The sequence below is a fragment of the Rhinolophus sinicus genome, chromosome 14 (assembly GCF_057876585.1).
Source record: "Rhinolophus sinicus isolate RSI-liver-muscle chromosome 14, RSI-T2T, whole genome shotgun sequence".
Taxonomy (NCBI): Eukaryota; Metazoa; Chordata; class Mammalia; order Chiroptera; family Rhinolophidae; genus Rhinolophus; species Rhinolophus sinicus.
This window is the reverse complement of record NC_142514.1, coordinates 140498226-140522605: the sequence shown is the minus strand read 5'-3', so window position 1 is coordinate 140522605 and position 24380 is coordinate 140498226. Positions and strand designations below refer to the sequence as shown.

Here is a 24380-nt window from a genome sequence, read left to right as displayed (position 1 = left end):
GAGGCTGGTTCTGATTCTCTGTCTGATGCCCTGCCTTGCCTAGCAGTACAGATATTATCCACCTTGCATCTTGTTCCAAGTTTTGAGACCAGACTCTTCAGTGTGGCCTGTGATGGGGAAGTGGGTGAGAGGGAAAGCAGAAGGCAGAGTCTGGGCCACGGCCCAGGCTGAGCTCCTGGAGACCCAGATGACTGTCCCAGCACACTACCAAGAACTGTGACCTTGTGGTTACTTTTCCAAGAGTGAAAATTGTGTGCCACAATTCCATTCCCAGCTTCCCTTTGCAAGGCAGAAGCGCTGGCGGGTACAGACTCCAGAGCCAGACCACCTGGGTGTGTATCCTGGCTCTCCCATTTACTGTGTTCTTCTGGGCAAATTATTTAACCTCTTTGTACCTTAATTTCCCTAAATGTAAAATGGGAACAATAATGAAACCTATCTTTTGTTGTTGTTGTGAGGATTAAATTAATTGATATCTGCAAAGTACTTAGAACAATGCCTGGAACATAGTAAGCATGCAATAAATGTTAGTCTTATAATGATTTTGCCTTTTGGCACACAAGCTCCTCCAGGGTGTACCTCTAGGAATAGTCATAGGAAATTTCTAAACAAGGGACTTTAAGCAGGGGATTGCCACAATTTCTCTTTTTCCTTTACCCGGGAGGCAGTCTCTTTTAACAAAAGAGACTCAGCACACTTTCTTGAGAACAAGGGCCATAACCCATGAGCCCCAGCTCATGGAAAAACCATTTATTATGAGCTAGTACCAGGGACTCCAAGCGCCCTTTGTGGGGCTTGATTCCTCCTTTTCTTCTCCCTCCTTTTGTCTCATTCCTTCTCTTTATCCCCCTTCTCCCTCCTCACTTTAACTTAGAGCACGCTTAGTGATGGAGTGGGGGGGGGGCTTACCCTGGGAATGTCTGTTTGCTGGGGTGGGAACAGAGGGGACACGGGGGTGTGGAGATGGAGTATGGTGAGGGGCAGGGGGACCATGAGGGTTCAAAGGGGTCCAAGGTGATTCTTCCGTGGGTTAGAGAAGACTTTCCAGGGGACAGAGCAATGCAGGCCTGGCCTTAAAGGATGGATGCAATTAGACTGAAGGAGAGCAGGAAAGGGTGATCCTGGTACAAAGAACAGCACAGGCAAAAGCATGGAGGCCACTGGAGGAAGGATAAGAAGGGCTGTGGCCTGAGATGAGGCTAAGAGTTGGCAGGGCTGGAGAGGAAGGGCTTGGTGTTTCCAGGGAAGCACTGGGGAGCCACAACCACGACAGCATTGATCACTTGCTAGGCTCTGAGGGTTCCAGGAACCATACAATGTGCTGAACACACATCTTCTCATTTAATCCTTATAATACGTCCTACTATGGATGGGTAAACTGAGGCCCAGATGTGGGAACTGACTTGTCAAAGTCATACAGCCTTTCTCTAACACAGATACTAGCTCCCCCCTGCCTCACCCTCCCTCCCTTCCCTTCCCTTTCTTCAATTTCCTTCCCAGTGCTTACCTGCCCCACTCAGTCCCAGTGACTAGGGACTCGTAGGAAGTTGTGACAGAGATAGCTAAGTGCCAACTACAATACCAATTCTCTTTTAGCTGGACACATGGCCTCCTAGAATGAAAACTCCTTTCCCCAGCCTCTCTTGCAGCTAGATATGGCCAGGTAATTTACTCCTGGACAATGGGATATAAGCAAAGTGCCCTAAGGAAGTTTAATGTGAGAGGGGGCGGTGTCTGTTCTTTGCCTCCCCTCCCTTCTTGTCACTTACAATGTGGATGTGACAGCTGGAGCACCATCTTGGACCAAGAGGTCAAGGGTGCCTTCGGTGGCTAGAAGAACAAAAAGCTGGAAGCAGCTTGGGTCTCTGACCATTCCATTTGGGAGCCACCTAAATCTGGACTTTTGCATGAGAGATAAAAGTAAGTGTCTATCTTTTTAAAGCTACTATGTTTGGGGACCTTTATTACCCACAGCCAAAATGAATCCCTTTTCTCAGGTCCTATCCTGATGGTAGACTTAGGTGGAAGCCAGGCAGTACCCTGGACTGGGGTGGAGACCTCCACCTAAGTGGGAGCTGGAAATCAACAGGGTCTAAAGATATCCAGGAAGGCTTCTGGGAAATGGTGCAAAGCCTAGGGAGAGGTCCCTTCACTTTTGGCTTAAATCTAAGGGGGTGGATGGGCTTCCTGAATGAGAGTGAGAAGAAGGGGTGCCTGGAGAGAGTCCAGGAACTCTAATATTGGGGGGCTGGGGAAGAGGAGGAGCCAGAAAGTTGGAGATTGAAGCCTGAGGGGGTCTCTGAACAATGGTAACGATGGTACAGTGGAGTTGGGTGAGGGCAGGTGGGGCTGGAGGGGGAGAAGTGAAGGTAATGGGTGGAGAGGTAAAGAGAGGAAGGTTCTGAGGAAGGCCAGGCCCAGGGAAGACACTTCAGGACAGGAGGCCTGCCAGTGTTGGCTGTATGCAGTTGAGGACAGGGACCTACAGAGGCAGGAACCAAGGCTTGTCTTTGGGAGATTTCCATTCACAGCAGAAAAAGCTCAGAGTCACTGGATCTGTCCTAGCAATGGATGCAACTGCCTTCTCCTTCCCTCATTCATGTAGTCAACAAATATTCTCTGTGCTCCTCAGAGATGGTGATGGAAACACAGAGGCAGCTCAGACTCAGACCCTACCCTCAGAAATAATCTGGGCGGGGGGGTATAGACAAGGAAACAGACAGTTCATCCAGTAAACAACATTTATTGTGCACCTACTATATGCCCGCCCCAATGCTAGGCTGCTCCTCAGGGAGCTCCTAGTTTGATAAAGGAAAATGGCAATAATGAAATAAACACATACACACCTGGATCATTACAGTCAGGGAGAAGAGTTTAGAAAAACACAAAGAGGGCCAAGGAAGGTCTCAGTAGAGAGACAATAAGCTCATGGAATAGTTAAGAGCCGTTGGGGACCATGGGGTCCCTGACCCAGCTTGAAGGGCAGAGAAAGTTTCTTAGCTGAGGCCCTCCGAGGGCATTGGCTCTGTACAGAAGGATCGTTACTGACTCTGTGACTTTGAACAAGCCCCTTTATTTCCCCGAGCCCCTATACCTATAGAATATGTAGTGATAATCATACGAACCCTCCCTAAGCCACCACGTAATTGAGCATGGCAAAGTGAGGGCAGAATTTTCATAAAGTACAAAAAAGTATTATAACCCAATGGAAGAATGGGCAACAGGCACAAATAGGCACTTCACAGAAAAGGAAACACAGATAATTTAAAAATCATAGAAGAGATATTCAATTCTATCTTGACAATACCTCCTCATGTTGAGTAGCCACCTGGCCCATTGTCCAGAGCACTTTTGCGCATGTGCACCTGGAGCGTGCACAACGCTCAGAGTAGCTCTGTTCACAGGAGCAAAAACCTGGAAACACCCAAATGCCCATCCACAAGAGAGTGGATAAATGCACTATGCTCTATTCACACACTGGAATATTGCACATAGCCAGAATGCACTACACCAACATGCAACAAAGTGGATAAATCTTAGCAGTATACTATTAGGCAAAAAGAAATCCCCCAAAAAGTATATACAGTAAGATGCCCCTTTTTAAACTTAAAAACAACTAAAAAGAAAATATATACTTTAGAGAAACACACAGATGCAATAAAACTATATAAGAAGGAAAGCAAGAGAATGCTGAACACAGGAGGTAATAGTTATCTTGGGTGGTGGGGCAGCAGGAGAATAGGTGGTGGGGGAACTATATAATGACATGTAGGACATTGTAAAGGTCCTAGCTGTTTTGTTTTTTTGGTAGGAGTCAATTAAATAACTGGTGAGAATGTATCATACACAAAAGGTTATAAATAATCCAATTCTGTGCACTTGAGGTCTAATTATACAGGAAAGGGACAGGACAACCTCGGGTCATTTTCTATTTGACTTTGGAATGGAGTCAGGAGCCAGATTTCCTTTCTGGAACTCATTGCTTCTTAGGGTCCTGTCACTCCTCATCTTTCTCCCTCTTAAGTACCCAAGGCCCATCACTGGCCATGACTGACCATCACAACCTTCCCATCTTTATTTCTCGAAGAGATTCTAGAGCCCTGACCTTGCTGAGTCACTGCGACTCACTGGGTAGATGAGGTATTGTTTTCATTCCCCTTTCATAGGTGAGGAGCCTGAGGCCCAAAGGCAGAGCACAGTGTACTGGGGTCACCCAGCATATGTGAGGGTGCCTGCATCAGCCCAGCTCTAGACTTCCAGCAGTGTCCCTCTCTCCACCCTGCTGCCCAGTGCTCCCAGCCCCCTCCTAGATGAGTCTTTTAAGGGCTAAAAACACCCAGGTCCCTCTGTGCCAGAAAAATGACTTTGTCTCATTCTGAATCAGAAGGGGCTTGGTGGGGGGGGGGGAACTCATGAGGTGTTACAAGCAGCCAAGCCACTCTCTGATTGGGTGAGCTGCCTATTGGGAGGAGGCCCAGCTTAGATCCTTAAACACCCTCCCTCCCCACCACGAAGACTACTGATCCAAAGCCCCCAGCCAGCTCACCTCACAGCCAAGTTGCAAGACACTGGGAGCATGTGATCTGAGTCTCCACTCCTCTCCGTCAGTTTGCCCATCTGTAATATGGGAAAAAGAACCTCTATCCCAGAAATGACTGGAAGGCAGAATAGGACAGGGTGTGAAAGAGTTTGAAAAAGTACAAATTTCAGATTGTAGGGGGCATCGTTATTAGAGAACAGTTGACTCCTGGGATGAGGGTCCCCCCACCAAACTAAAACTGCCCCAAAAGAGTAGAAAGAAAACTCTAGAGGAGACAACAGTCTGTCTTCAAATGGAGTCGGAGAGAGGCATATTTGGGGAAGCCTAGACCCACTCCTCACTTTTCAGATGAGGCAGCTGAGGCCCAGGGAAGTGCAGGGATTTACCCAAGGTCACACAGCAAGGCAAAGACAGAGAAGCACTAGGCAAGGCAGGACTCTCCTCCTTGCCATCAATTTCTCAGTGAAGAAAGAGATGTGCTGGCCCCTTTGAGGCAGAACTGAGACAAAGGTGAGGGACTTACAGGAGGCTGGTCTTAACACAAAAAAGAAGAGCCTTCTCCCCCATGGTCATTTCCCACAACCCAAGGGAAAGAGCAAGCAGAGCTCAGGGTGCTGGCTGAGTCCTCCCTCTCTTGTATGATAGTCAGGCAATCCCTGAGCGTCTACCATCCTGCCCTAAGTCTATCCCTGCCCCGTTTATGTGGACCAGGACTCCCAGCTCTCAGGCCTCCCATCTTAGTCAGACCAGCCACAGGTCTGTGTCTCTCTCTCTCTCTCTCTCTCTCTCTCTCTCTCTCTCTCTCTCTCTCTCTCTCTCTCTCTCTCTCTCCTCCAAAAGGATCCTCTGTTCCTGGGGAGGGTGAGCCCAGGTCCAAGGAGGAGGAGACTGCTGGGGTCTCAAAAGAGAAGGAACCCCCTTCTTCATCAGGAATCTAGGACCTGGGAAGGGTGTTTGGAGGAGCATGGTGTTTGAAGCTCCTGAAATCTGAATTTGAATCATAGCAGGAACTGCTTTGACACTGGTCAAAGTTACTTCTCCTTCATGACCGATAGAGGGGGCAATAATTTCTACCTCCAAGGGTGATTCAAAGACTAAATAAAATGAATGAAATAATATTGTCCATACAGCCAAGGCATTCCATAAATTCCCTATATCTACATTTGTTAATTCAAATGTAGAGGAGCCGTGCTGCATTTAAGCTGGGCGGGGGAGGATGAATGGGATGGGACCTAGCAGAGGCAGGTGGGGGAGGGAAACCCCCCAGCACCCGGTACTATGCGAGACTTGCCAGACCCAGGGCAGAGGTGGGAGGGGAGTTCAAGGGCTAGGTCAGGGTCAGGAGGGTGGAGCAACCGCAGGTAGGTTGTAGGTTTAGCAGTGGCAAGTCGAAGGTGTTCTGTCAAAGCACCTTTTCTTTGTGAAGCCGGAGGGGCAGTGCGCTTTATGAAGTGATTCCTTTTAAAACGGCTCCTGAAGGAACTAGGAAACCACTGAAAGGAAGTGAAGTCTTCCCAACGGTCCGGTTTTTTGGTGGTGGATGCTGTTTTACCTGTCCAGGGTTCCGGGGGATGGGGGGGGGTTGGGGCAAAACCGGCCGGTAGAGGGCGCAAGAGCCCCATACCCCGGAGCGCAGGGGAAGGAGAGGGGAGCCAGCGCAGGGCCCGCAGCTGGAAACGAAAGTGGGTGGGGGCGTGGCCATAAAGGGTGGGGCGTTTGGAACGGTGTGGGACGGGTTTGGGGGACCCTCGGAGTTGGCACGCCGCAGAGGTGGAGGGGGGCGTTTGGGGGCGCGAGAGGCTGGCCCCGTCGCAGTTACAGCAGGATTCGCCTCGGAGGGCCGAATAAAGGGCGTGGCCTGGGCGGGATGAAGGGGCGGGGCAGGGTGTAGCCAGAGCAGGAGTCTTCCCGCGGCGCCTACTGCTCCCCCTGGCGGAGAGCCTTGCCCCTTTCCCGGCTGAGAGTCGTGTACCTGAGTATCGGTGTGTACGAGTTTGTGGGTCCGAGGTTGCCATGTTGGTCCACTGGGCAGAAGTTGTTTCCGGCTGAACCGCACTGGATACGCCGCCCGGGCTGTATGTCCACGGAGTAGACCACACTTGCTTGCGTGTGTCGGAGCAAGTCCTTGGGGGGGGTCAGCTGGGGCCCTGAGGGTCGCATCGGTCTGCATGCGCTCAGTCTTGTTTCTCTTTCGGCTCCTCCCCGGTTCCCTCCCCTCTACTCCCGATTCCCAGCCTAGCGCGCGCGGGGAGCCCACCCCCTCTTTTGGGTTTCAGGCCCCGCCCCCCGCCCCCTTTCCTCTGCCACAAAGTTTATTTGCAACAAAAGGGAGCAAGAAGCTAGCAGCCAAGAGGGAGGGAACGGGGAGCTGGAGCGAAAGCGCGAAGGGAGGCAGGCAGGCCGGCCGGCTGGTGGGCACGGAGCCGAGGAAGGGATCCGGACCGGGCCGGGAAACGCGCAATGCTCCGGGTCGCACTGGCCGAGGCTGGGGCCAGGCCCGAGGGTCGGCGCTGAAACGGGAGGGGCCGCGCGGGATGGAGCCGATGCCGCCCGCGACCGCAGAAACTTGAGCCGCGGCAGATAAAGCTCTGCTCCGGTCTCTCGCCTTCTCCCCGCAAATCCCCTCGCACGGCTGCAGGACCCAAGCCTTCGGATCCCCGCCACTGAGCTCCTTCGGGGAAGGGGCGCAGGGGGGGTTGGCCGCGGCTTCCCGAGGCCAGCCCCCCCGGAGTGAGTGCCGCCACCATGGCGGACGGGGCGCCCCGGCCACCGCTGTATCGCAGCGTCTCGTTTAAGCTGTTGGAGCGTTGGAGCGGCGGGCCCGGGCCGAGGGAGGGGGCCGCGGACATCCCCGGGCTGCGGCGCCGCGCCTCGTGTCGACCGGCCGCGGCCGTCCCGGGCCAGCCCACCCGGCGCGTGTCCAAGCTGGCGTCTGGGCCCCCGGCCGCCCCCGCGCAGCCGCGCCCGCTCCGAAGCCTCTCGCCGTCGGTGCGCCAACTCTCCCGGCGCTTCGACGCGCCGCGGCCGGACGACGACTCCGCTGGGCCCCGGGACGGGGGCGTCTCCCCCGGGGCCGCGGAAGAAGCGACGGAGGGCGCCGCGCGTGGGGCCTGGCCCAGCGTCACCGAGATGCGCAAGCTCTTCGGTGGTCCTGGCTCCAGGCGGCCCAGTGCCGACTCTGAGGCCTCTGGGACGCCCAGCCCCGATGGTACCGCGTGGGAGCCCCCGGCCCGGGAGCCCCGGCAGCCTCCGACGCCACCTCCTCGGACATGCTTCCCTCTGGCGGGCCTGCGTTCGGCACGGCCGCTGCCTGGCCCAGGGACCGAGGGGAGGAGGCGGCGGCAGCAGCAGCAACAGGAGCGGGCGCAGCGTCCGGCGGATGGTTTACATTCTTGGCATAGCTTCTCCCAACCGCAGGCTGGGGCCCGGGCCTCCTGCTCCTCCTCCTCCTCCGTCGCCTCCTATCCTGTCAGCCGCAGCCGGGCTGCCAGCTCCAGCGAGGAGGAAGAGGAGGGCCCGCCGCCGCCGCCGCCCGGGGCCCAGAGCCCGGCCTACCACGGCGGCCTCTCCTCCGGCAGTGAAGAGGACCAAGACGGTGAAGGCGGCCACTGCTGGGGAGGGAGGCCGGGGTCCAGGCCTGGAAGCTCCCTCTTGGATAAGGACTGCAGGTCAGACAGTTATGGGTTAAATCTGGGCAGCATGGACTCGGCTGGGGGAGCCAGGAGCCCGGAGCTCCCAACATCTACAGTCCTTAGCGAGGAAGGACCCCAGGAGTGGGGCACTGGCTCGCCTCCCTTTGTACCAGGACCCCAGGAGGGACTTCGGCCCTTGTCAGACACTGTAGGGGGAGCTTTCCGTGTAGCCAAGGTGAGCTTTCCTGCTTACCTGGCCAGCCCATCAGGCTCCCGAGGTAGCAGTCGTTATTCCAGCACAGAGACCCTTAAGGATGAGGACCTGTGGGCTAGCCGTGGTTCTGGGAGCTGGGGTGTGTATCGCTCCCCTAGCTTTGGACCTGGAGAAGGGCTCCTCCTAAGGCCCCAGGCTCGAACCCGCACCAAGGGACCTGTGGGCACCACGAGATCATTGAGGGATGGAGGATTGGAGTTGGATAAGAGCCGGCAGCGGAAGTCCCTGTCAAATCCAGACATTGCATCGGAGACCCTGACACTGCTCAGTTTCCTGCGCTCTGACCTTTCAGAACTGAGGGTCCGAAAACCTGGTGGGCGCCCTGGGGACCTTGGGAGTGCCCCCTTAGATGGCAGAAACTCACCATCAGCATGTGGCCTGGTGGAGCCACTTGAGCCCATGGCCCCCTCAGCCGCAGCAGCACCTGGCACCCGCCCCACCCTCAAGGACTTGACGGCCACCCTAAGGAGGGCAAAGTCATTTACCTGCTCTGAGAAGCCCTTGGCCCGCCGACTACCCCGCACCAGTGCCCTGAAGCCCAGCTCCTCTGAGCTCCTCCTGGCAGGCCCAGGTGCCGAGGAGGACCCACTGCCTCTTGTTGTCCAGGATCAGTACGTACAAGAGGCCCGTCAGGTGTTTGAGAAGATCCAGCGCATGGGTGCCCAGCAGGATGACGGAAGCCCCGACTGGGCGGGGGACATAACCCGAGGGCAGAGGTCCCAGGAGGAGCTCTCCGGCCCTGAGTCCAGCCTGACAGATGAGGGCATTGGGGCGGACCCTGAGCCTCCTGTTTCAGCCTTTTGCAACCTGGGTCCCACAGGGGTGTGGAGACCCCTTAACTCGTCCTCGGTGCAGACCAACCAACTCCCTGGGGCTGAAGACAGTCTGGGAGGGTGGTCTCTGGTGTCCCCTGATAACCCTCCCACCCCAGGTGCCCTCCGCAGGAGACGTAAAGTCCCCCCTTCGGGCCCTGGTGGGACTGAACTGAGCAATGGGGAGGCAGGGGAGGCCTACCGCTCTCTGAGTGACCCAATTCCACAGCGCCACCGGGCTGCCACCTCTGAGGAGCCCTCTGGGTTCTCCGTGGATAGCAACCTCCTGGGCTCGCTGAGCCCCAAAACAGGGCTTCCAGCAGCTCCAACTGTGGACGAGGGCTTGACCAGCGGCCACAGTGACTGGTCTGTGGGCAGTGAAGAGAGCAAGGGATACCAAGAGGTCATGCAGAGCATTGTTCAGGGGCCTGGTGCCTTGGGACGTGTGGTGGACGACAGGGTTGCTGGTAAAGCCCCCAAGAAGAAGTCTCTGAGTGATCCCAGCCGCCGTGGGGAGCTGGCAGGGCCTGGGTTTGAGGGCCCTGGAGGGGAGCCCATCCGCGAGGTTGAGCCCATGCTGCCTCCATCCAGCAGTGAGCCCATCCTTGCAGAGCGGCGGGCAGAACCAGAAGATCCCAGTGCTGCCAGGGGTCGGGCACAATCTGAGAGGGCCCTACCTGAGGCCCTGCCTGCCTCCCCCGGTGCCCACTGTGACTTCCACCTTGACCCTAAACTGGCTAATGTCCTGTCCCCACGGCTCGTCCGCCGTGGTTCCAAGAAGCGTCCAGCCCGGAGTAGTCATCAAGAGCTGCAGAGAGAGGAGGGCAATCGGGACCAGACTCAGGCCCGACCTTCCTCCAAACATGTCCGCCATGCCAGTGTGCCTGCCACCTTCACTCCTATTGTGGTGCCTGAGCCACCGACTTCTGTTGGCCCCCCTGTAGCTGTGCCGGAGCCCATGGGCTTCCCTGCCCGAGCCCACCCCACATTGCAGGCACCATCACTTGAGGACGTCACTAAGCAGTACATGCTGACCCTCCACTCTGGCGAGGTGCCTGCCCCAGTGCCAGTGGATATGCCCTGCTTGACTCCAGTGGTTGTACCGCCCTCTGCGGAGGCCAAGCCCCCTGAGGCAGCCAGGGCTCCAGAAGAGCCAGCTTCAGCCAGCAAGTGCAGCAAGCCACAGGTGGTGAGTCCTTTGTGGGGGGCCTTTGGGTGGGGTGGAGGGAGGGCCGTGGGCATTGACTTCTACAGGAGCCTTTCGAGAGTGCTCATTGGACAGGTACCCAGATCTCAGAGTGCTTTGGTCCCGGAAGTGCCCAGGTAGTTTTAAGAGTGTTAATGACACAGGGTTCCTACCTATTCAGGCCCCGGGGGCTTCAGGCTTCTGCTAGTGCTTGCGTCAAAGGTTCTTAACCGCCTCCAAGGTCTTCTAGGTGATAATTACACAGGGTTCTAATCTCGTTCTTTAGCTGTTTCTCAGGGACTGGTTTTAGAGATTCCCATCTGGTTCTTTATTTTAAATACACAAGGAGATGGGGGAGTGATGGAACTTCCTCAAGAGGCTTGCTGCCCTATTAGCCAGATCCCTGGTGGGATGTTTGGGGTTGGGGGCCCACAGTTGACATGGGTTTGGCATGTGTCTTTCCTGTGGCAGATCATATTGTGGGTCTGTCCATGTGGGCCTGGGAAAATTGGAGCGGTACGAGGCATTATTTTATGGAGTAGTAGAGAGGGGTCCATAAACAATTTCGTGGCCCTGGCCTTTCTCTATGACTCAGTCTCTGCATTGTAAGATCAGGTGGGTTGTGGGCAAGGTGGTGCCCATGTCTCTAGCTGATGCTGCACAAATTTGGGGGAAGTCTGTAGGTTGGAGTTGGGGCCTAAGGTCTGCCGGAGTCTCGTCTGATGAGAATGGGGGCCTCTGGGGAGGGCAGTCAGGGAGGGGTCTGCTGGAGCTCAGTAGACAGTGGCCTTGAGAGGTTGGGAGTTCTGGCCCCCACAGTCAGGGTTGCCTCTGTGGGTCAGGGTGGTGGCACTGGGCCCCCATCCTGCAACGTGCATCTTCTCCCCACCCCATCCCCTTCCTGGTGACTGGAGATGCTTCCCCCTTCCTCTGCCAGCCCCCAGGCCCTGGAGACTCTTCCTGAGGCCTCCACTTCTGCCTCTGGCTTCAGCAGTCCCTGGAGTTTTGGCTGTGAGTTCAGGTAGGTCCTAGGTGGCTTGATGTCTTGGCATTCGGAAGCTAGATTCCAGGCTCTGGGTTCTAGGTCTAGCGCAGGGACGGCCCGGGGTTATTTCAACCGTGGCCTGCACTCCCACTGTGTTCTCTGCCTGCGTGAGGAGCCTGGAAACCCTAAACCCTGGACTAATTTGGTCACTCCCCATTCCTGTCGCTCTCACGGCCCCTCTGAATTCTCTCTGTTTTGCTCTCCTTGTCTGTAGTTCCCCCTGGTCCTGGCTCTGGTGTCTCTGACAGAGGCTGCAGAGTCAACAGGCAGGGAATGGGGAGAGGAGCAATTTGGGGCCTATCCTTGCTTCTGAGAGCCTGGTAAGGCTGCTCAGGTGTCCCTAAATCCAGTGCCTGTTGTTTTTGGAACGTGGAGGTGGGGGAGGGGGAGAGCAGGGGCAGCTCCTGCCAGGGTCTCCTCCCCAGCTGTCTTTTCCATATAATTATCTCCTCTGGGAGCCTTAACGGCTAGATTAGGGGAGAGGGCAAGGGTGAACCAGGGGGCTCAGGGAGACTAGGGAGGGGGCCCGCTCCTAAGAAGAGGCATTGAGACCCAGTGAGGAGGTGGGAAGTTTTGCAGAATTGGCTCCTGGTCTGCCTCCCATCACATTTTCCCCTGTCCCTCCTGACCTCAGGGAGAAGACCCCAGGGGGCTATGAGGTGGGACATGTCTGCCCATAACATAGGCTTCTCCCTGCCCTCAACGGAGGCTCTCTCCGGCATCCAAGCCTTTGCCCACACCAGTCCTCCCACCTTTCCAGACCCAGCTTGGTGTCCCCTCTTACCCCTTAGGTGAGACAACTATTGAGTCTGTGATACCTGAGCAGGGTTTGAGGCTCAGCTGCAGATCTTTGTGTGGCCTAGGATCAGTCACATCCCTGCTCTATGCCTTCCCTTTCCCCTTCTGTAAAATGGGAGCAATAACCTCTGCCTAGAAGGCTCTTGCACAGTAACTGGCTGGTGTAATCACTCCCTCTCTGGGGGCAGGAGAGGGGAAAAAAACAGGCTCTACTGCCTCAGCTGCTTCTAGTGACTAGCCTGGTCCCTCCTCCCTGCCCCCTGCTGGTTTCTGAGAACAGGGCCGGGCACTCCCTGGCTAGGTATCAGTGGTGGACTTGAATGGGCTCAAGAGATTCCCCAGCCCCATGAAGCCTGGAAAGTCTCCCATCTGCTAGCCTGAATCCCTCCTGCTGTCCCCTTCTTTCTGGCTCTGGGAATATGGGGAGCAGCTGTCTACCCCCTCCTGCTGGCCTCCATGGAGAAGACAATGTTCCCTTGTTTCAGGCTGGGGCACCAGTCACGCTCCTTGGGCTGTGGGTGGAGATGGCGTGGTGTGGGCTCCAGAATAAGACGGGAATAGGAGAGGCGGTCACACTTTGCTGATGGGGCAGAAACCAGTGTGAACCCAGCCAGGAGTAGCTCTGTGGGCAGAAGGGACCCCCGACCGGACCCCGGGCTGTGAGGAGTCCCTCAGTCAGGTCTCTGCCAGCCAAGTCCATATCTGCCTTTCGCATGGTGTTATCCCCATTGTTGGGAGCAGGAGGCCTGGATAGCAGACCTGGCTCAGCCTCTGACGCACTCTGAGACATGGACAGAGTCATCTTGAGCCTCAGTTTTACCATCTGTACAGTGGGAGGTTAGACTGCCTACAGGAAGGACTCAGCCTGCAGGGTGGTCAAGGAAAAGAGGAGTTGGGATGTTGCTGGTAGGAAGAGAAAGGCAGTCTGTGCAACAGCTGTAAGGAACTAAGAGTCGGGGAATGAAGGCTAACTACTGGTGGCTTTATTCTGTGGATACCTGCTTGTGTCTGTGCTGGGGGGAGGAGGCAAAGCTGTGAGAGCCTCCCTGCCCTGCCCCTCCCACGCCCCTTGGCATTTCCACTTAGGCCCACAATAGCCTGGCTGATCAGCGACTTTTCATTCCAGGGTTTCCCCCACCCTGGCCTTAAAGTACAGGCTTGTGCTTCAGCCTGTTGCCCTCAGCTACCTGACACCCATTTGACAGATGTGACAACCGTTGCCCAGAAACAGGAAGTGACTCGTGTCTCAGAATCAGATGGATGGACTCACAGAACTTGAGCATGTTGGAATAGCAGTAACCGTGGCTAACATTTATTAAGTGCTTTCTATATGCCAGACACTCTGAATGATTCATTTTTCAAATGTGAAAGCTGTGGGAATCTTACAGTGCTGAATTCTTAGAATTGCAGACTGTTAGATTCCCACTGAATGCTCGAATATCAGCGTCTTAGAGGTGAAGGGGCCCGAAGGGTCTCTGTTTCTCGGGGGGGGGGGGGGTGTTGGCCTGCTATCTGAGTAGAGGGACAGGGTTGAGGGGCAGATGGGGCATCAACTGTATACCCCTAAAAGCCTGAACACTTTCATGGTGGTTATTTAATTCACTGGGGCCTGGGGTTGGGGTGGGAAGAACTTGGAGACTCAGAAAGGAGAATACCGAGCCTGACGTCACACAGCAAGGCAGGGCAGAGCCAGGCTCAAGCACCAGAACCCTGGCCTTACCCCCCACCCCTGCGCCAGCAGATACGGCCCCCCTCCCCAGAGGAAAGACTGGGCTGCTGCTCCTGTCAGCTTTCTTCTCTCTTGTCTCCCCTTGGCAGGGAACCTATGGGGGTGAGGGTTCTCCTTTCCCTCCTTGGCTCTTTGCTATGATTTTCCCATGGAAACTGGTTCTGGGAGGGGAGGCGATTAGGACATTTGAAATTCTGAGCCGGACCAAATATCTATAATTAAATGTCTTTTCACCCAGCAGGAGGAGGGTGGGAAGGGGGAGGACAGGCAGAGGGCTGTCCCTTTCCTCTGTTTATTCCCTGCCCCCATTCCTTCCTAAGGGCCTTGGGCTAGTGGGGGGAGTGTGGCCCAGGAATGGGTTCCCCCACACACACCAGGCAGGGAAGAGTTGGAGGGTGGACCAGAGTTGGGGCTGACATATTTTCCAGCCCCACATTTCCAGGACCAGCTGGGTTTGGAAGGCTGGGAGGCTGCTCCTCTTCCTGTCACCAACCCCCACCCCAATGTAGGGACTTGCCCCTTCTGCTTGCTTTCGTCTCTTCTATCTGTGGTCTCTCAGGCTACACTTGCTGCCCCACAGCCGGGGGAGGCACCGCCGGGTTTCCTGGGGAGCCAAAACACTCAGAGCTTTTAGAATCTAGAAGCAGACTGAAGGGGCTGTAGGATGTTGAGGGACTGGCCCCAGGCTGTCAGGGGAGGCTTCCTGGAGGAGGCTTTGCCTGGAACTTGGCCTTGAAAACTGAAGAGAGGGAGGGGTTCTAGCAGGAAGGCACATCATGAGCAGAGGCTAGGAGATGGGAAAGAACATGGAAGACTGTATGCAGTTGGAGTTTGTTTCAGAGACTTGGGTGACTCTTGATAAGGCAATGCACTCATCTATTTAACAGATACTTACTGAGCCCCTAGACATGTCAGGTTCTCTTCTAGGGCCTGGGAATACAGCAGCAAACAAAACAAAATCCTGCCCTCATGGAGCTTTCAGACTAGTGAGCACACCTGTCTGTAAATGGATACATTATGAGTCAAGCAGAGAGGCTGGGGAGCAAAAGAAAGCAAGATAAGAGAGCAGAGAATGACAGGAAAGGGATACTATTTTAGGTTGAGAGGTCTGGGAAGGCCTCCCTGAGGAGGAGAGATGAGCACAGAAGCCTGGAGGAAGTGAGGGAGCAAGCCAGGTAACTGTCTGGGGGTGGGGGTAGGACATTCTGGGCAGAAAACAGCAAGTGCAAAGGCCCTGAGGTATAAGTGTGTTTGAGAAATTGTCAAGAGGACTGTATGGATGGAGCAAAGTAGGAGATAAGGTCAGAAAAGTAAGGGAGGGTGGAAATGGGTTGGGGCCGGACAAGGTAGATCTCATAGGCCAATAAGAGGTCTTCTGCATTTACTTGAGGTAAGATGGGACAGGCACTGTTGGGAGGTTCTGAATAGAGCAGTGACCTGAGCTGACATAGGCTTTCATAGGTCTGCTCTGTGAGCATAGATTGCAGAGGTCCAAGATGGAAGCATGGAGGCCAGTCAGGAGGCCACTGGAATGATCTGGGCAAGAGCTGGTGGTGGCTTGGGCTGGGGCAGAGGTGGTCGGGTCATGGGTTTCTGCTGCAACCCAGAGGGCTTTTGAAGGGCCTGGACTCTAGCATTTAAGGTGAACATGTAGCTACTGCAGCTCCTGTGGCTGGGCAGTGCGTGAGGGGCCACTTAGGGTGGGGAGGTGATTGACAAAGCCCCCAGAGTAGACTGGGGCTGTAGGCTACACTGGCCTCCCCCTGCAGACCTATGTTGCCTTGGCTCAAAGGTTAGGAGGGTGGAGCTGCCCCAGGGCCCCCGTGAGGATGGCCACGGTGCCATATCCCATTGGTGTTTCCTCTGCAGGCACTGTCACACCCGTTAGCTCCAGCTTGCATGTCTCCTGGGACAGAGAGCTCAGGCCACCCCGAGGTAGCGCTGTTCCTCCCATCTGGTCCTCCAGCTAGGGCGGCATTGCCATGGCCCAGTATACATATAAAGATGCAGGCCCAAAGTGGGCAGAGGTTGCCCAAGGCCCTATGGCTCAAGGATGGGATTTGGCCCCAGGTGTCCTGACACCCAGGCCACCCTGACACATCAGCTCCACAGAGTTCCTACTGAGCAGAGTTGGCAGGGATGGTGATGGGGTGGGGGGAGAGGGAGCCCATGTTTCCCAGAAAGGCTCGCATACTTATTGGGAAGTATGCCCAGGCAGCCTGGCGCCTTGCTGGCAGGCCCTGAGACAGGGGCCTCGGGTCCCCTGGGAAGTCGGAGTTTATTGAAGCCGATGTTCCCCACCCCCGTGGGAGTTGCTCCCCCCTTGCCTCCCCTCCACTCCCACCCCCAGGCCTCTGGGGCATTCCAAGGGGAGGACAGAGGCATAGGACGGCTGCCAGGCTGCTGGGCCCTAAGCAGTGGTGAGCTGCATCCAGCCTGTGACATGCAGGGGCCTAGGCTCCAGCCAGAGTATGTGACCCCCAGGGGAGTATCCATGGCCCCCTCCTCCAGTAGCTGTGGGGTAACCAGGGAGGACCTGGGGTAGCACGTGGAGGTTTGCACTAGTCAGGAGACGTGGGTTCCAGCCTTAGCCTCTCCCCTTTTCCTGCTGTGTGGCCTTAAATGAGTCCCTCCTCTTCTCAGAGCCACAGATTTCCATGCACTTGGGCATCAGGACAAAATCTCCCAGAGCTATCCTGCTCCCAGGGCACTCACCTCTACCACTAGCTATTTCTCTAAGCTCCCCTCCCCGCCACCCCCCACACGAGGCCTCTCCCCACACTTGGGACAGGTTGTGGGCCTCACTCTGGTCCCTTAAAGTGCTGATGCTGTTGTTGTCACTATGTTAAAACTTCCTCTGGGGCTTGGGGAAGTCACAGGGCTCTGGACTCCCTGGGCAGAGAGAGAGGGGCTTCTACAGGAGGGACATGAGCCTGATTCCAAGGTGTAGTCTGGCAGATGGGTGCTACTGTTACCATAGCAACTTACTACACGTTTAGTGGCTTAAAACAATACAAATGTTATCTTACAGTTCTGGAGGTCAGAAATGGGTTTCAGCAGCCAAAGTTTAAGGTGATAGCAGGACTGAATTCCTTTTGGAAGCTTAAGGGGAAAACCAGTTTCCTTGCTTTTTCTGACTTCTGGTGGCTGCTGGCACCTGGTTCGCGTCTCCTTCCTCCACCTTTAAAGCCAGCAGCTTAGCATCTTCCAATCTCTTTCTCACCCTGAATCAAACCTCCTACCTGCCTCTTATGAGGACCCTTGTAGTTACTTTGGGCCCAGTTGGATCATCCAGGATAATCTTCCCATCTCAAAATCCTTAATCACACCTGCAAAACCCCGCTTGTCATGTAAGGTAACATAGTCACAGGATCCGGGGATTAGGACGGACATCTTTGGAGGCTATTACTCTGCCTACCGCAGGTGGGCAGACGGGCCAGGCCTGTGAATTGAAGCCCACTGCATTTATCCTGCAGTCATTTCTTTCCATGTTCATTGGTCATTCATCATTCATTCACCCGTCAATTGTTGAGGCCTTTGTTGGGCAGTGGGGACACACAGGGAAAGCTTGGACGTGAGAGCCCTGCTTGCCAGGAGCTTGCAGCAGGGGTCCAAGCCCCCCCGAGGTTGGTGGGGTCCAGATGGTGGCTGAGCCCTGGCCTGGCAGGAGAACGACAGAGGACCCAGTGGGTCCCTGGTGGACAGGCTTGTTTTCTAGGGGTGGCTGGCCCTGGGTTTGCTGACTCAAAATCGGGAGGAATCAGCTCCCAAGAAGGGCAGTTGGCAGGAGAGAAGGTGGGGGTCTAGGGAGGGGGCAGGAGTAGTCTCTGCCGGCTGTCCCAGATGGACCTCAGGGGTAGATGGAGAGGAGCCCCCTGCCCCCCGTGCCAGGAGTCAGGGTATCTGAGTCCCCAGAAGTCAGTCCATGGCCCCCCTCCAAGTAGCCATGGGGGTTACCTAGGATGGATGACCCTAGTGCTGTCGGACCAGAGAAACTGTCGGGTCCCTTCTTGCCCAGGAGATGCCACGTGGAGGGTAAGGAGCATGGCCCAGGTCCTTCCCAGGCTGGCTTCAGGATCCAGGGCAAGCGTTTGCAGACTCCTCTGAGCCCATAACATGGGTGCATTATCCTCTCCCTCCACCAAGGATTCTTGTTAAGATTAAATGAAATGATGCCAAGAGGCCTTGGCACAGAGTAAGTGCTCAGAGTAAGATGTTAGTTCCTCCCCTGATGACGAGATGCTAAGATGTTAGGATTCTAAGATTCTGAGAGACATTGACTCTAAGATGCTCTTTCCAACCTTGAAGCAGAGGACAAAGCTCTGGAAAAGGGGGCAGGTGGGGCCCTGGCTATACCTGGCTAGGCTTCGTGACCCAGCATCCTGGACCTTTGGGTGGACAGCAGGTAAGCATCCGCTGTCCTTGCTCCTCTCTCCAGTTTCCCTCTCCTTTTGTTACGTCCAGCCCCATCCTGGGTGGTGCAGCAGAGCGGAAGCCTCTCTGGGCCAGAGTCCCCGAGGCTTTGGCACCAGCCTAGAAGCAGGGCTGTCTCCAAGGCAGGGAGTCTGAGGTGTGCCGGGCGGGCTTTGGGGTCAGACTGATAGGGGTTAACTTCTCAGATGTGACTCTGTCTCAGTCTCTCAGTGACATCTAACAAGTCATTGCACCTCAGCTCTGAGCCTCAGTTTCCTGTTCTGTAACATGGGGACATTGAGGAGTTATTGTGAGGGCCAAAGAGTTAATGCTTGGGGAGGCTTCATTCCATGACCCCAGGTCTAGGAGGTCTCAGAAATGGGGCCACTTTAAAGTGTGTGCTTTTGAGATTGCCGGTTCAGAGTGTAGAATCTCGTGGTTTCAAGATGGAATCTGAGTTTTTTCCCAGGAGTCATACCTCTGCGCGATGTTGTGTGTATATTTGAGACAAAACTTCTTAATTCTGAGGTTCTGTGGCAGAGGAGAGGCGGGGCCGGTCTTGGGCCAGTGGGAAGGCAGTAGGGGGAGTGTGAAGAGGGGCCAGGCTGAGGGAGCAAGCCCAGGTTGGTATCTGTTTCCTGTTTATTGGTTCCCAGGGGGTGAGCAGGCCCTGCTCCCTAGCAGCTTGGAGCAGGAGGGAGAGAAGCCCAGGGTCCTGGCTGCCAGCCAGCCCAATAGCCTGGCCTCCTGGGACTGCTGAGACCCCTCCCCCTAACCCCCTTGGACAAACATCCAGTCCTTTCCCAGGACGGGGCACTGGAGGTCAAGGAGCAGATGTGGAAGGGAAGGGGCGGAACCACGGGAAGGGACCCACCTCCCCCCCAAAATCCTACTGACTCCATCCCTCTTGGCTGCCTCTGTCACTGAGGTCTAACTCCTGGTTCCTCACTGTCCTCTGAGGTGGGGCCTGGTGAGGAGTCATCCCACTTGTTGGCAGGCCAGGAGGCAAGAGGAAGAGGGCTGGGGCCTTGAATGCCGGAATAGTCCACACTGAAAGACCCTTCTAAACAGGCTGCATCTTCCAACCACCCCTCACGCTGCATTATTTGGAGAGGCGCCTGAGGCTCAGTGAGGGCAGGGGTCTTGCCCAAGGCCACACAGTCGCAGACTAAGCCCAGTAGTCAGCCCCTAGCCACCCCCCTCCCCCCCCCACCGCAGCTTCTCCGGCCCCACGTTTGGACTACGTATCTACAGGGAGTTCTTGAGAGGAGAGGTGATGTGGGTCACTTGGCATTTAGGGAATTCGGCTGAGCCAGGCAGGAAAGAGAAGCCTCAATAGATGTTTGATGTCAAGAGAGCGGGAAGGTCTCTAACCAGAGCACACAGGGAGAGGCTGTGTGTGCAGGAGCCAAGCTGAAGGCCTCGAGTGCCGAGTTAAATGGCCTGAGCTTTGTCCTGTGGGCACTGGGGAGCCATGGAAGGTTAGGAGCTTAGGAGGAGCAATGCCAGATGGGCACCATGGAAAGGATCTTCTGATTGTAGGTGGTGATTGGACTGAAGGGAGCAGGGAGGGGAGAAGCCTGAGCTGAGGGGAATAGGGGACGTAGGGGTTGTGGGGATGGAGAGAAAAGGACTTCCGAGGGAGATCATTTGGAAGTAAAATCCGATGGTTTAAAGTTAGGCTGAGGGAACCTATCAGACGCTGGGGGAGGGGTGTGGCCCCCCCACCTTATTAGAGTTAGGGACAAGATGCAGGGTCCTCTGAGTTATCCTCCTGCATCTCTGGAAGGATGAGGGGGGCTCTGAGCCGGCTCTGGTCCCTGCCTCTGTGCCCTATGTGCTTCTGGCCTAACTTCAGTCCCTTCCACTCCCATGGAAGCACTTGCATCTCCACAGGGTCTCCAGAGAACAGCAGAGGTCCCGGCTACCCCCCCAGTCCAGTCCTTCTGGGAGCAGCCAAGGTGGGGAGCATATCAGGGACAGACATCAGCATGCCATTCTGATGTCGCTGTAAGAAGCATCCAAACCTGGAGAGAATTTTTCTAAGCGTTTTTCTTGAGCCAAACTGAGGACATATGCGGAGGAGAAAGAAGGAAAATGCTCTGAAGAATGACAGTTTTGCCTTTGCATTTGAAATGAAGGAGGGATTGAATTATAGGATAGTTAAGATTATGTGCCCTCTTGAGGGTGTTCCACCTTCCAGGGGTGTTACTTCTGGCATTTCAAAGGTGTGTTAACCTAGATGCATAAGAACAATGGACAGGGCTGGCATAAAAACCTGTCACTAAAGAAGTTATAGACCTGAGGCATGCCTACCTGCCTGCCCGGTTTGGAATTTATGATCGGGTCACCCTGTGAGGTTACTTTCCGTAGAACCCCTTTTTCGTCCACACCGGCTATGACCCAAGACAAGTTGCTTGGCTTCAGTCTCCCCGTCTGTGAAGTGAGAATCCCAGATGTGGCAGAGCCCAGGAGCGCTCTGGACTACACAGGCTCTCACTCAGGAGCTGGGGTGGAAAGACTGGTTGGTGGGCAGGCCGCCTCGATAGCAGTGGGTCGTATATTTCGAGACAAAGTATCCTCGTGATATTTGTACCTCAGACCCCGAGACGAGTGCTAATCCGTGTCCCTGCAGCCCCGGAGGCCTTCCGAGAAAACAGGGGCTGTAGGGAGACGAGTAACTCATATTTGGGGCCTGATCTGAGCCTCAGTTTCCTCATCAGATGCCTGCGTCCTCTTCTAGCGCCTGCTGCTCCTGGGCCCTCCTCCCCTCCCTCCTGGACAGAGAACGTCCAGGCTTCTCCCCAAGGCCAGCGGGGGCGTAGCCTGGGGAGGGTGAGGAATTTCCGAGGGAACAGCTAAATTCAGTTCCCGCTAAAAATAGCCCCGGGTCTGGCCCCAAGGCTGGAGGAGGAGGAGGGTGGGGCCAGCCGCTGATCCAAGCCGGCCCCACCTCTTCACCTGGACCCAGGGCCTGGGCTGTGAGGGCCGCCTTCTCTTCCACTTCTTTCTTCTATTCACTCACACCAGGCCTTTCCCTCCCCGGGGGCTCCTTGCTTTCTTCTCGCTTCTCTGCTCTGTTCTACTCCTTGCCCTCCTCCCTCGCTCTGGCTCCTTCTGTCTGTCTCCTGTCTCCTCTGACCTCCTGTATCTCTCCGCCTCCGACAGAGCTGAGACAGAGCCCCCTGGCCAGGACTAGGTCTTCGCAAGAGAGCTCTGTATAGGGCAGTGTTCCCTCAGCATCCCAGCCCAGGTGTCAGAAACCCTCCCCCACCCCAGGACTCACAGCTATTGCAACCATTCTGTTTGAGGGTGGACAGACCTAAAAGGCTCTGGACTGTGGCATTGTGGGTGGGGCTCCAGTTCACCTGGTGACCTAATGCTTGGTTCTGGTCAGGTAGCGCCATCCATTCCAGGCCCTCCTGCTGCCTCGTGTTCTTGGCACACAGTGGGACATCAAAACACATTTATTAAATAAATAATGTGGAAGGTATAGGGAAGGCAGGAGAAGGAGAGATGGGCCTGCCCCTGGGGAATTCTCAGGCTACTCTGAGCTCTTCCCACCACCATGCCCGGCCCTGTGTGGGCTCTGCCCTGAGCACCCAGGCAGGTAGGAGCTGGCAGATGGGCAAAGGGTACTGTCTCAAGCCAGTACCAATTGGACGTGGGGGTGGGAACTAGACACTGAGGCCCAGAGAGGGTTAAGTCCTCGCTTGGATCACAGACCTCGGAAGGCAAGAGGTGGTATTGGAACCTAGGCTGGCCTCACTCCAAGGCTGCAGGAGTGAAACTTGCCTGAAGCAGAGAGATCAGGGAGGAAGGTGATGGAAAGTCTTAAGAGGTTTAATACCTGACTGAATATGGTACCATTAGGAGGTGGAAAGTCACAGTACTGGTGGCAAAGCTTTTCCTGTGTGCCAGGCACTGGTCTGAGCAATTTTTCCGTGTACTCACACCACCCTATGGGGAGGTGCTGACCTTCCTATGTCACAGATGAGGAACCGAAGCACAGCATGGGGAAACAGTTTGCCCAGGTTAGGAAAGCTAACCAAGCGGCAAGTTCAAGTTCAAACCCAGTCTGGTGCCAGCATCCTTGCACATTACCCATGCTCCTGGCTTTCAGGACTGCTTAGTGTGGGGTGGTGCCATCCCGAGGGTGGCACAAGGGAGGAGAGAGTGGATTCTGCTTGGGACATGGGGAGTCCACTGGATTCACAGTCCACAGTCCTAGCCCCAGGAACTAGCACATAGCAGTTGCTCAGTAAATATTAGTTGAGTGGCTCATTTGAATATGAAGCGTCCTCGGGGAGTGAGAGGAGGTGATGGACAGGCAGAGGGAATGAGTGTTTCCTCCCGTCATGGGTCCAGGGCCTTTTCTCTTGGTGCTGGAGAGCAGCGGAGGTGGGTGCTGGGTTCCCTGTTGGAAGAGAAAACTCTGGCCCAAGAGGTTGGAGGGGTGCTGAGATGAGCAACAGGCAGAGGAAGGAGAGGTGGGTGGGGGCAGGCCAGCCAGTGCTGGCACAGCCCTGCCTGCCTGCAGTATCTGGAAAGCAGATCTCTTGGGCCTAGGCCGGCGTGACTCAAATGGAGACAAAAAAACCTTCCATATTTGGACAAAGAGCCCAGAGAGGCCCAGACCCGCAGCCAGCCCAGGCCGCCTCCCCCACCCCCAGCCTCCTGCCCTGTCTGCCACTGGGCCCCTAGCCCTGAGCCCTGTCCCAGGAGTTTAACTCTTGGGCCTCAGGCAGCGCTGTGGCCCTCTCCCCTCAGTCATCGGGCCACCTTCCGTGTGTCCAGACCTGGGCCATGTCTGCTGGGGAAGAAATCCCCAGTATTGGGCCCTGAGATAGGGCTGGAGAAGCTAAAGGGAGCCCATAGGCTGGAGGGGTACATACTGAAACCAGCAGTGCCTACGCTGTGGGGTAAGCTGACTGTGGACCCCCACCCATGCCAACATGGGCAAAGCCAGAGGCACACAACACATCTAGGTGGACACACACATGCTCCTTTTCAATCCCAACAGATTTATACCCGTGAAGACATGTGTGCAGATATCGGAAGTGAGGACCCAGCCTGAGAACCCCTCATACCTTCCCTGGAGCAACCTGTGATGATAATGAAGTTGGAATAGATAGAGGCAGCCAGATGTCAACAAGTAATGTAAATAGGCATGATCCACCTGGGGAGAGGGGAACCGCAGCCGTTCCTGCACTGAAACCCCGGGGTGCCCAGCATGGGGCTGGGCTGGGCAGTGGGGGCCAGAACCCGGTGAATGGGGTTCTGCTTGGAGCAGGGCCTCATCCCCAGGGGAAAGCCCAGCGAGCTGAGTGAGGGCCAGGGTGCTCACTGTCACCGGTGGAGTAACAGCTGACTACACGGCAGCACCTAGCTTTTCTAATTGGCCCTGGGTAACTAACTCTGGAATTAGCCTCCGTAATGGGTTTGGAGAGTCCAGGGTAACTTTTAAAAATCAATTCTACTGCCATCCACGGAGGCCTATATGTACAGGGCTAGCATGGGGGCTGTAGGACTAACAGCAAAGGGTTCCAGCCCCAGGGAGCCCCCTTCCGAGGACTGAGGAGCAGAAAAAAGGGAGGCCAAGGAACGGGAGGGAGGCTCAGGAGGGACGGGGCGAGCGACTGGAGCCTGGAAGGCCTAGTAGGACCTTGGCAGACAGAAGCAGGGCCAGGCCCTTCAAGCAGAGGCCTGATGGAAAAGCCCTGGTGTGGCTGGAGCACCATGAAAGCCTGGTTCTGGGGAAGTCGGTGGGTTGTGGGGAGTCTGGGAGGCCAGCCCTGAAAGTCTGGATTTGATCCCTGGCAGCAATTTCCAAGCTTTTAAAAATAGTGCGACCCTTTTTTCTAGAGGAGTCTTGACACAGAACTATAAAATAGGTCAACTTGGAACCTTGTTGACTTAAGTATAGATGGGGGTGTATCTGCCCCCTTGAC

General features: G+C 55.6%; 1 protein-coding gene and 1 long non-coding RNA gene across 2 annotated transcripts in view; one reads left to right on the top strand and one right to left on the bottom strand.

Annotated features, from left to right (window-relative positions):
• Positions 1-2727: 2727 nt before the first annotated feature.
• Positions 2728-6654, bottom strand: LOC148755833 (uncharacterized). The gene is made up of 2 exons (XR_016018746.1): positions 6513-6654; positions 2728-6092 (listed from the first exon to the last, which is right to left on the bottom strand). It is a non-coding gene; the product is annotated as an uncharacterized LOC148755833 (long non-coding RNA).
• A 253-nt stretch (positions 6655-6907) lies between these two features.
• The window catches only part of ARHGEF17 (Rho guanine nucleotide exchange factor 17), a 56593-nt gene continuing 39120 nt past the window's right edge, over positions 6908-24380 (top strand). Inside the window, exon 1 of the mRNA XM_019744355.3 lies at positions 6908-10447. Within this exon, the coding sequence (XP_019599914.3) occupies positions 7286-10447 (3162 nt within the window). The 5' untranslated portion in view covers positions 6908-7285. The remainder of the gene's footprint in view (positions 10448-24380) is intronic.